The sequence below is a fragment of the Periplaneta americana genome, chromosome 3 (assembly GCF_040183065.1).
Source record: "Periplaneta americana isolate PAMFEO1 chromosome 3, P.americana_PAMFEO1_priV1, whole genome shotgun sequence".
NCBI lineage: Eukaryota > Metazoa > Arthropoda > Insecta > Blattodea > Blattidae > Periplaneta > Periplaneta americana.
Genome location: NC_091119.1, coordinates 154,450,027 through 154,462,951, shown reverse-complemented (window position 1 = coordinate 154,462,951; position 12,925 = coordinate 154,450,027). Strand labels below are relative to the sequence as shown.

General features: G+C 31.7%; 1 protein-coding gene across 4 annotated transcripts in view; it reads left to right on the top strand.

The window, feature by feature from the left end:
• The window catches only part of Utx (Utx histone demethylase), a 235,512-nt gene extending 224,333 nt beyond the window's left edge, over positions 1-11,179 (top strand). For all 4 annotated transcript variants that reach the window (XM_069821998.1, XM_069821997.1, XM_069821999.1 and 1 more), the window contains 2 exons: positions 4,944-5,114; positions 6,080-11,179. In XM_069821998.1, the coding sequence (XP_069678099.1) occupies positions 4,944-5,114; positions 6,080-6,121 (213 nt within the window). In that variant the 3' untranslated portion in view covers positions 6,122-11,179. The remainder of the gene's footprint in view (positions 1-4,943; positions 5,115-6,079) is intronic.
• Positions 11,180-12,925: the final 1,746 nt, after the last annotated feature.

Sequence of the window (12,925 nt, the reverse complement as noted above, 5' to 3'; positions counted from 1 at the left end):
CTCACACTTAGAAGGAAATGGAATGGGGGGAGTGTGGCATACATACGAAGCATGAATGTTGCCGCTTTACTGTAGTATCCAGGCGCTTGGTTCACTGGCAGCCCCAACCAGAAAAAAAAAAAAAACATTATCTCGTAAATTGTTAATTTGCGGACCCTTGTTTACTGGAACTTTTTTGCTTCTTTTCGTTTTTACTTCTCATACCTAAATTTTTATATGACTTTTGAAACACTCTGTATATTTTTGTAAAATAATGAATGAGTCTATTTCTTTACATTATGGGAATAACTTCATGATTTAGGAGATTATTTTCTTCGTGATTTTTTGTATTGTGTAGAATAAAGTGACAAATGAGATGGTGAAATTAGTATTGATAGAAAACTATTCTGCTAAGAGAAATGTTAGGTACCAGTGTAATATATACACAGATCCTTAATATACTGTATATGGCTACCACAGGATGGGATATGACTCCTGGGAGACAAGTTAAGCATCAGCCGGTAAAATGCTGCCTGCAATGGGAAAAGTAGAAAAATAGATTATTGAAATCTACCTTACAGAAGATGTTGAAAGTGTCGTCTTTCCACTTGTATACAAGCTTGATATCGCGAGAATATGTTGTCACTTACTTGTCTAACTTCATTAACAGAAATTCTTATTTCATGCTCAGTATTAGCCTGGAGTTCCTCTAATTTGTGTGGATTCGTGCAAAAGACTTTGTCTTTCAACTATCCCATAAATAGAGAAATTAAGAAATGGAGAAAGAAAGGTAAAGTAAAAAGGCAGAAGCAGAAATAAAAAAATAAAATATGGAGGAAGAAAAGAAAAATGGAAAAATAATGCATAAATAAATGGAATAGAAATCAAGAAATGTAGAAAGAAAGCAAAAATGAAAAGAGGAAAGAAGAAGTAGGGTAATTAAGAAATGGAGAAAGAAAGGAATCTCCAAATAAGAAGGAAAACGCCAAAAAAGAAAAAAAGAAATAGAGAAATCAGGAAATGTAGATAGAAAGGAGAAATGAAAAAAGAGAAGTGAATAAATGCAGCAAGAAAGGAGAAATTAAAAAGAAAAGAAATAGAGAAAGGAAGAAGAATTAAAAAGAAAAGAAGAAAAGTAGAGAAATCAAGAAATTGAGAAAGAAAGGAAAATGAAAAGAGAAAGAAGAAATAGAACAATGAAGAAATGGAGAAGGAAAGGAAAGAGTAAAAAAGATATGAAGTGGAGAAAGAAGGAAAAGAGAAAAGAAGAAATAGAACAGTCAAGAGATCAAGAAAGGAAGGAAATACCAAAAAGGAAAAGAAGAAGTAGAGAAATTAAGAAATGAAGGGAGAAAGAAAAGAAGAAATAGTGAAATACAGAAATGGAGAAAGAACTCTGTTCTGACTGCTGCGTGTGTGCCGGTGTGTTCTTGGACGATCCTAAGATTATGGATTTTAATGTCAAGGTAGGATAGTAGGAAAGGATGTGGAACTCGACTATGGGCCAGTGCAGTGTCATTTTCCCAGGATGTATATCCTGTATATGCGGCAGCTATATATTTTAATGACTTTGCTTTCATTGCGAATTTTCTAAGTTTTGACCCACTTTAAGCAGGAAAGTTAGTGGAGAGCTCCTTATTATTCAAGGATTTTCTTCTATGTTTAAATCAATCTACTATGCATGAGTGAGCCATCGAAGCAAAGCATAATATATTTTAACATCCATATCAATTTTAAATATAGGTTTTCTTAAGTAGGAAAATATTAGGAATGATTAGAGTTTATGCATAATTGTTTCATGTAAATTTGTATATAATTAATTTTATTGCATACATATGTACAATTTATAAATAAACCCAGCCGTCCTTATTGTTGAGATTGTAAAGAATGCATTTCGTGTGCAATCGAGAGAAGAAAAGTTGATCTTATTTGGATGCTTATAAAATAAATTTTAAACAGTGCTGTCTTTCACTACTTGATAAAGAAACTGAATAGTCGTGAAATTGCATAAAAGTCCTAATTTTGTGCTTTTATTGCTTTAGATTCTTTGACCATTTATTTCACTGTGATTGTGCAACGTAACTTATTTTGTCCTTACAGTTTGCATATTTTACAACTTGCAAAACTTTCAGGTGTTACATTTCATAATGCTATTGCCACATAAGATAAAAATGTATTTATTTATTATTCAGATATGTAAGTAAAAGATGACTAGTCTGTCACACCACTATCAGCTTCTGTTTATCATTTCACAGAGAACTGCTTTGAAGTCATTTGTAATAATGGTTGAGATGTTGAAGTTCGTATGACGAAATTTCCAAATGTCTTCTTCAGAAACTTCTTTGTACCGGTAGCAATAATATCAGTGGAGTATTAGAAATTTCGATGTTTCCTCCGCAATCAAATTAGACAACAAGTAGACGCATCAAAGATGCCATTTCCATATGAATTTTAGAGCATAACAAAGTAAAATTAGGAAATAGAAAATGAAAGATAAGTCAGATTGTTGGGTATGTTTTATGAGTTTATCTCTGTTATGTCTAGTTTGAAGGAATTATCATACAGTAATATCACTGACTAATATTTCTGCTATTTATTATACAGTAGTTAATCTGCTTAGGCTTTTTTTTTCTTTTTCTTTTTTTTTTCTTTCCCACGTTTTATGGTAAAAATTTTCTCACTTATTGTCCATATGGTGTTGCATGACATCTTGTTCGTAATGAATGTATAACATCCAGTTCATTGTTACTATGCTATACTAGCAAGTGCTGATATGCAGTTTTGAGATGATATTTTCATTTTGCATATGAAAGTTAATTTTTTTGATGTTAAGAACTTGTTTTAAGCTTGATTGTAAAAAGACAATAAATTATAAGAATTCAGCTTTAAAGACAATGGGATTTGTTAAAGTTCGCTTAGAAAACCTGCCATTATTTTAATTTTCTCTTCTCTTCTTGTTAATTTTCATTCCATACATGGGCTTACAAGCTGGGAAATATGATTGTTTTTGCATATTGAAACAAGTCCCTATGTGTTGCAACTCTCCACCATTAGGAGCGCAGATTGATGACATACGTCTCCAGCAGACGATGTTACTAATTTTGATATTTAGAAAAAATATAATAGTTCTGACATAATTAAATTTTTATACAAAGTAATATGTACGTGAAATATTCAATCATACCTCTTTTTCTTATTAAACATCTTATATTTCCATGATGCAGTAATATTGTTTTACTTAGAATTTAATTAATTTGAAGCCCAAATGTAAGGTAATTTATATTACTGGCTTCAGCAATTGTCTGAAAGAAATGTCTCTTCCAAGATGTAATATTTCACAAAGACATTGAGTTCTGGCAAATGACATTGGAGAAATTTAAAAGTCATTAATTGTTCACATGGTTATTTTCTTTAAAAAAAAGTAGTTCATATTCCTTGAAATATCTTGTCATACTAGGTGTGGAGTATGTCAGATCTTAATGGGTTAATTACAATGTACTCCTATTCACAGAGGGAATAACTGTACAGCGCAGTCCCTAAATTTTTCCATACGTTTCTAGCTGCGATTATATAATTTTTATTTAGAAGTTTGGGATATGTGAATTCATTGTTATATACTATAATGGGCGGATCGTATTGCATTATTTTATATGTTTGTATTAAATTAGAGCTTTGGGTGGCAACATTCAAAGTTTATTTATAGAGAAGCATATATTATTATGTGGAAGAAAAAAAAAAAACATTATATGCATAATCTTTTCAGCAAAATGGTACATTCTATGTAGTGTTTTAATGTGATATCTGTTGAGTTCCATATGAAGTATAGTGTTTTGTGTGATGTCAGACATAAGGAAAAATGTTATTGTTTGCATGTATATTATAGGACTCTTCTTTGTTTGAGCTGTTGTTTGAATCAGAATAATGTTGTGTATTTTATTGTTTTTTTATGATGATGTGGAGTTGAAATCAGAAATAAGGTCGTATGGCATTACTAATAAGCTAAATATTTCTTGGAAAATAATTAGTTTGTTTTCTCTTCTACCAGTAGTATGACTTTCAAAAACTGTAATATCAAGTTAAAGAAGCAGTTTTAATTTGACAGGTTATTGAGTCATTAACATATTTTGTAAACAGATACCGTGAATATGTGAAATTTTTCCTGCTACTTTATATTTCTTAACAATTAAAAATGGTTTATGGATATTTTTGCATTCATTCTGAAATCTGTGAAATAAAATTAATAATGGTATTAATGAACTATATTAAAACATTCTAGATACATTATAAAGCACTCACTATTTTCGTACAGTTTTTTCTTTGTATTTTTTTCTTGACATGTTATGTGCATAACCGTTCTTTCCACTCTTTGGTTGAAGATTCTGCAGTTATATTGCTGAATAGAGGTCACAGTTATCTGTAAAACTTAACGAGTTGTAAAAATTTGAAAAGTGTTGGTGTTGAACTTTAGTGCTTTTATAAAGACCTACTTACGATAAATTAATCTTTCTGTTAAAGTTTGCGTCATTAAATTATCTGTGCATTTGAGCTTCCAGCAAGTTTTCTAACTTGGTACAACAAATTCTAAAAGCGAATTTCCTTCTATTTCTTTCTCTAATCTAATACAGTAGTATTTGATTTTTGTGTTTTATCTCCAACTCAGACCGCTTTATTATTACAATTATAAAATTTTCTCTCTTTGAATTGTGGAAACCGAAGGAGCTAATAATGTTGATCTTACTCGTATTATCATCTTGTCAAAATCTCTTTCTCTTTGTCACTGGAGCTAAAAAACTGTTTCTACACAAGAAAGAAAACCATTACTACGAGTACAATAAGTGTTCTCTCTGTTATGTTCATTCCAGATTCACAAAAATATTGTCCAACTTCATATACATTGTCTATCTTAGCATATATGCTGAGAGGAAAAAATGAGTTTTACTAATACATCAATGTTGTATTTTCAGATTGAAGTGTTCAACATTTTGTTCATCCGTGAGCAGGAAAAACGGCACGTTGTACATTGCATGGATTGTGCCCGCAAGCAAGCACCTGGTTTGGAAGGTTTTGTGTGTCTTGAGGAGTACCGCATGGAGGAGCTATGTGAAGTGTTCGATCACTTTATGCTTCAGCCAGTGGTAAGTTTTTTTTTTTTTTAAGAAAATGAGTTATGTTTCTCTGACACATGCTGTATTTAGCCACGTTATGGATGCACCCCAATTTTTTGCGTTAAAATAAAAAAAAATTCCAGAGTAATAGACGCATAGAGGAATGTGAATCTGTGACAAATGATAGCAGTGATGCTGAACCTGACAGTGAATGAGGTAAGGCTATGTTAATAATAATAGTGTCTTGTCTTATTGTCGCTGTATTCTCTCACCTCTGGTTGAGCAGAAGAGAAGGCCTTATGACCTTAACTCTGCCAGAAAAAAATAAAGCATTGTTATTATTATTATTATTATTATTATTATTATTATTCATTGTTACAAATTATCATCTGTTTATACAACTGCTGCTAACTATTGATTGTCTTAAGTGTGACACAATCAATATATAAATTAGTCACAGCCCATATATCGTTACGTATTCTTCAGCATTCGAGCTAGCACACTTTTAATACTTGTTTTTTTCCCCCCCTCGCATAAAGTACACACTCTGGTTTTTTTGTTATAAAAAAATAAAAGTGCATCTATAACGCAGGTAAATACAGTACATTCTGGATGTATAGTTAGTCTTCTTATTGTTTCCATCATTCTGATGTCCATAAAGAGTGCACAAACAGAAGTAATATTATGAGAGGATGATAAATGAAGGGTTCACAGAAAGAATATGCTAAGACACTTTCCTAAAATTTTTCAAGGGAGCATTTCTGAACTTTAATACACTCATATGACGTTATGAATTTACATCTCATTTAGTTTAATTTACCATGCTACAATGCAGGCATTTTGCCATTCTGATTTACTAGAAAGATAGTTCACTTTATGAGCTAGCAGATGTGACCAAAAAACAACAATCAACAAAAAGTGACTTAGCATGTTCTTTCCATGGACCTTTCAAATGTTACATTTGAATATAATAAGTATACTGTTGTTTGTTACAGCAAAGTCCTAGCAGCAGTCAGATTGGGAGTCTGGTATCGTGATGACTAGAGTCAGTAGCAGTTGACTGATACTTTTTGTCACAGCCTTTGTGCAACCAGGACAACACAATGATGCATAACACAAACACTTACAAGCGACACCGATCATAGTGGTGAAAGTAAATTAAATTAATATAGATATGATCTCAAAACCTTGATGGAAGGATGGAGCATAGCGACAAGATGGCCGGGATTGTTGTGACATGAATCGGTATAACAGTTTTAAGAGCTGAGTAGTATTTTGCCATCATGTACATAATGACTACTAGCACTGTATGCAAGACAGAAGCACAGAAATAATTTATAGGTTCATATATACTGAATGGATGTATAAATGAGTGAGTGTACAAACAAAAGTGGTAAAAATTTGTATATAGTGATATAAAACATTATTTAAGGGAGAACTTCAGTAACATCGAAGAGAAAGAAGAAACATTTTGAAACGGGTGATCTCATAGAATTTTTTCCCCCCACTCTGCCGCATTATACATTAATTCGTCAACTATGTATTATGCTCTCATTCACAAGAACATAAAAGAGAGCATGAAAAATGCTGGATATTTTTATGCACTGGAAAGGGAAAATTGTGAATGGAGATGAGTACATTGGAAGATATTTCCAGGGAAAAATCATATCCATTATATACATGAAACACATGGTTTGCATGTATTTTGTGTTTCAATTTCTGTTATTTGTGTTATATTTGTACGAGTTCAGATTATTGTTTCTTTTACTGGAGTTTTGACTCTTCTCTCTTAGTGGATCTGAATTATTCTACGTGTGCCTCGTAAATCACGTTTAGAGTCGAGCTGTCGTGGAGATGTATGTTTTGGAGAGACAGAGGGCATTATTATTATTGAAGCATAAATTTTAGAGTGGTGGCACATGTTGGACTTGTTTTCTATATATGCCATGGCATTCGTCTTATTTAAGAGAGTATCATTAAAAGAAGCATAACTGTCTACTCAAGTGATGCAATATATTTTAAAAATGTGATTTTTGTGATAAAAGACTGATGTTTCACTGCCAAAAACTTAACCTGACTTTTTTTAACATACAGAAACTGAATTGAAAGTTTTGGTTGTTTTAATCAACCATCATATTGTGTGCACACATGTAATACTTCTTAAGAACAGTACCACTGCCTATTTATTGATGTTATTCTCTATGAGAATATATCGTCCATGACAGAGAATGCACTGAAGATTACTTTGAGCTGTTTAATACATGAGGACATGTAGCTGTTAGCTCTGCTGGAATTGGTTGCTGTATCAAGAATATCTGGTACTCAATTTTGAACTTACACTTGAAAGCTTGGTAAAGAGAGATGAGTTACACCTAATTGATGGCTGTGAGTGTCCTTGCAGAACGTAGTAAATCCGCAAATTAAGAAGTTTTGAAGTTCATTCCAAAATATTTTTCATTTATTAGAAACTTCGTGTTCACTGTCTACTTAGTATAGAAAGAAGAAATCTATTTCTAAGTATAAAACATTCAGAAGCCGATTCAGTGATTAATAAATTATGTGTGACAGAAGGAATATTTCACACAGTTGTGCTAAACAGTATATGATTGCCCTAATGTTTGTGTAAATACCAGAGTTATACCTACAATATAGCTGTAACATCTTAGTCTCATATAAGTTAACATTGGCTTTGAGAATGTGTTCAGATTTTAAATTGAAGCCTGTCAGTACACGCTCAAGTCTTAGACTCCTGTATTTCTGTAGTGTCTTTTCGTTATTAATATCATGTAGATATTGAAATTGAAAAATTATATGGTGGTTGTTATAAAGAAATGTTTATTTTCGGAGCCTGACGAAATAAATCGTGATGAGTTTGTAATAAAAGTATATTATTTCTGTTCGTTATATTCTAGTATAAAATTAGAGCCATAAACTTTTCACCAAATGATCTGATATGGGGAAAATGCAACTTTTTTAGATAACAGTAACTCTGGTAACAATGAAGACGATTACATATGTTACACAATACATCACATAATTGCGAAGGACACCAGCACTAAGACTGTTTCCTCTCCTCATTTCGTTGAATTTGTACACATCCTTCTGATACCTGAAATACAGTATTTGTTTGACAAATTAAATACATAGTCATTACAATAGCAAGAAATTATACACCAGAGTGGGTCATATAGATTTATATCATATATTTGAAATGTAGTTTCAGTGCCAACTAAGCATTAATTTAAAGCCAAAACATGAAAATATGAATTTTTAAGTCAGAATTTGTTAAAAAATCAAATTACCGTATTTTCTCGAATACCCTGTGGCCTTGAATAAGCTGCACACCCCACTTTTGAAAGGAAAAAATAAATAAATAAAACAAACACAAATTACAAAAATGAAACTGTATTCATGACAAATTAAAAACAAACACAAATACAGCTCAGTTAACAATAAATCAATTGTATCCTGAAACAGGACACATTTCAAACCCGTCCTAACAATAAACAAATAAATAAATTTCATCCTGAAACAGGACGCATTTCAAACCTATCCTATGCGCATGCACTGCATGCATGTCAGTTGTGTTGCTTAATTGGCTGTTTACAGGATACTCTGCAACAATAATATTAAGTGTTATGATTTCCATGTTCCTCTGCATTTTTTTTATAATTTTAAGTTTTTCGTTGCAAGTAAAGGATGGCAATCTCATTTTCAGAATTGAAAATATGAGATGCACAAACTATACACTTATGACAATTGAACTTATGTCTGATACATGTACTGCTAATACAAGCGCCATTTAACAATGCTAACAATTGAAGTATCTGCTCGGGAAGATGATGGCATGTTTTACCACCTGAGAAATTGCGTGGGAGGAAAGTTAGGTTAGGCAATGTTACCCACTTCATTTCGAATAGTTTATGCACCCTTATTTCTTTTTACTATTATATTTTGGGAAGAAAGTGCGCGAAGTATTCGAGAAAATATGGTATCTTGTAATACAATAACTCTTGAGAGAAGTAAAGCTTTTTGTTATTTTTTTGTGATGGCAGACTTGACAAAATGTTAAAATTGTAGGAAGTGTATAAAGGCAGTTAGTTATACATGACACTGTGAGGCGTGAAGAGGGCATAAAATTTAAAATTTCATGCTTTCTTGCTTCCAGTTTTAGAGTTCAGTGATCAGTATTGTATCTTAACCAGTCTCATGTAAAGTGATTAGGTTCTCTTAATAGATTGACTGGTTTTAGAGGATAAAATTACATAAACCATTTGTTCATAAATCATATCCATAACTTCGATTTGTGACCAAATTAGTTGTGTTTGCTTCGTGTACATAATGAACACAAATTTATGTAGTGTTAAATAAGTTATGCTCTAATGTTGATGTAAGATATTTAGAAACCCTGCTTTTAAAAGTGATTAAGTTTTGCGTGTAGCTTGAGTTAATTGTGTAAATGATTGTAAAGGAACAAAATTTTGAACTATAAACTATACTCCTTTTTTGTTATTATTTAAGATTTATTTAGATGCAAATGCCTACTTCTTAAGATAGTTTGAAGTAAGCTTTGACTGACACAAAACAAAGTGGTGCTTGAGGAATAATAGCTGGTGTCCAAGGTGAAAAGTGGTTTATGTGAAGGAATGTGATAGCAGCCCAGAACTATAAATTATTTATTTATTTATTATTTTTTTTTTTTTTAGCTTTTTCTCACTATATTATCTCAAAGTAATAACACTACAGTCTTCAATTGTTTAATGTAAATTTTGCAAATTATTCTCCAAAATAGGTGGTTAATGCATTTTGCATATTTTATAATAAAAAACGGATGGTGTAGTACATGTTTATAAGTTGGTAAATTTACAGTCCTCTTCTCCAAGCTTTTAAGCTCTTCTCTTAGTTCCCTCACCCCCTTTTTATTTTGTTGTGCTATTTCCTAGTAAGCATTGAGTTATTGAATTGAGAGACATGTAAATAGAGGCAGACAGACATTGTGGACATGTGCAATACAAGTAGTATTCGTAAGTGAAGAGTTATACGAGATATTTAAGCAGATATGTGAAGTTTACAAACAACGTGTTTATAACATTTTAATTCTAAAGTTTCCATTTAAACAGCAACATTATTTCCTGTCTTAGGGGATTGGGAATTAAAAATGTTAAGAATAACTATGTTGGATAACAGAAGTATGAAAATCATAACAGATTTCTGGAATTCAATTATTTATCTAATGTAAGTTGTGCCTTTCAACAAATGGTAAGGGAAGCAGCATTCTTTCTCTTGCCAGCAAGTACTGTGATCACCTTACGACAGAATTAAAAAGAGTATTTGTTTTATTATTGTAATATTTTGAGAAAATAAATTACGATTAAATTATTCACCTGCTCAGGTGTTTCATGCAGGTACATAGGACATAACAAAATAATTTGATCGCGTTTATTTTTACACATTGTTACGCAGAGTTGGTGGCATGTAACAAGAGAAAGTGATGCTGATCCTTTGAGGATGAATCCTTTATAACAGGGGTTCTTAAAACTTCCATCTTTCTATCCAACTCTTTCCCAGTTAGTTTACATAGTCTTCAAATGACTATCTTTTATTTACTCCTATCAGTCTCTTACATTTCCATAAGGAAATGTACTCCACACTTTAAGAACCTCTGCTTTGTAAGATTAAAACTGTCAGTGACTTGAATCTTCCTTTGTTGTTCAGTGTGATCAATTTGTTGTTGTGATAGTGAATCTGTCCAACTCAGCTTTAATGCTAATGTTTTGACTCCCGCAAAAGGTAGGGTCAATAGAGATGGCTTGCTTTGTGTGCTTTTATTGTTCGTACATTTAATTTTATTAATTATTAGTCATGGAAGAATATATTCTGATGGAGAATAAACAGGAAGAGAGTTTTGCCACCGAGCTTGTTTGTTGAATTGTAATACACTGCCACTGCTTTGTAGAACTGTGGTGAAAAAAATAAGCTATCACTGCCATGAAGATACTGCAGCATCATCAAGTCGGAATGTGCATGCTACTTGTTACAATTTGAAACCGAGGAAGAAAAATACAAAAAAAAAAAAAAAAAAAAAGTAAAGAAAACGTAAAGTACATGATGTATGGTAATGTTCAGTGCAAGGCTACAGTAAGCTGAGATGGTTTATTGTATGATTTTTTAAACCTTAAAGCATAAACTTTTAAACCATTGGTAGGATTGTGTAAATAGTACATAGGATTGAACGAAAGCGATATAACGGACATTGTTTTGAGTAGGACATTCAGATACAGTTATTTGATGGACAAGTGAAAGTAAAATGTTTTTAATTAAGAAATCAAATCCTTATTTTCCTCATGTATAAAAGATGATAAAGTATGTTCTTTGTTTTATTTAGTATAAACTGTATTATTAATTTAATTTAGTGTTTTCATTTCCATGTGTGGAATGTTATTCATCATTACCAAGTGCCAGAATATTGTCATAAAACTAATATTGTACACCATTCACAACTCGATCAATCGATTCCTTTAACTGCTCCCACTGCCAGCACTCAGGACTTTTAAAAATGAAGTAGCATTACTTTGGTTTTAACTGGAGATTAGCCACAGTTTTGTCCACTTGTTAAAATTATTTCTGAATATAAAGGCAATAAATATAATTAACCAGTGAAGCAGTACCAAATATTTTAACACCTTAACATGTCCATATTTATATTCAGGGTCACATTATTCCAAACTATGGTAGCACAAGTACCATACTACCAAACAATTTTCTCTCTCTTGTATAAGAACGCCACCAGCTCAGTCCAATTCACATCGTCATAATCATAACCATTATCCTATGTCCATTACGTCCTAATCCATTTGAGAAGATGTGTCTCTTAAAATTATTAAATATTGGACGTTAACACGTGGTTGATAAATTACTCAGTACTCTTTCAACTTCATCTTTTTATAAACATTATAAATAGTGTATCTTCAAAACAGTTTTATTCTCTCTTAAAACAGATAGTGTTAGTATGTCATGTAAGTTGTGTTCTTAAGAGGACCATGTGTAATGAAATTGTTACTTAATAGTAATTCCCAATGAAAGTATTAGGATGAGCGAATTGGTTTTCAAATTGTAAATTTAGCAATTGAACCTTGTGTTGCAGTTCTATTAGTACATTATTTTTATGCTATTTCTAAAATCTGTGTAATTTACGTAAATAAATTTAAAAATGTGAAGGAATCTGAAACGGTATGCAAATAGGAATCTTCAGTACTATTTCATTGCACCTTGGTCATTTGTTATTTCACTAGATTTCAACATTGTATATAATGCATTACTTCGAGTAAAAGAGATTTATATTTGAGAATTTCTCTGTCTTTAAATGGCCAATTTGTCTGTTTTATTTGGTTTTCCCTGCACATCTGTAGTGTGTTAACGTAAAATTTTCAGGTGTAATATGATCTTCATGCAGCATTATAGGCGAGAAAATGGATTCGTACATATACTACTGAAGAGGAGTAAAGAAAGAATAAGGTTTGGCTAATGTTCAGGGACACACATGAAATGGGAGTTAGTGCTAATTCCGATATAATCTTTAGGAATGATTAGTTCCAGGTACTCGAATATTTATATGAAACTTTCACTATGATATTTGTAAGCAGCATATTTTTTCTCCATAATTTATGTATTACGTAGATATAATATTTAAAAAATGGAGTGGCGTTATGTTCTGATGACAGTAGGATTGAAATCTCTTAATATTTGGGACATACAGTATTCAGGTGAAGTAGCCAACCATTATTTTTCAGTGTTGCCCAGTTTGAATTTACCTTTCATACCACGGCAATAAGTTCGTATTC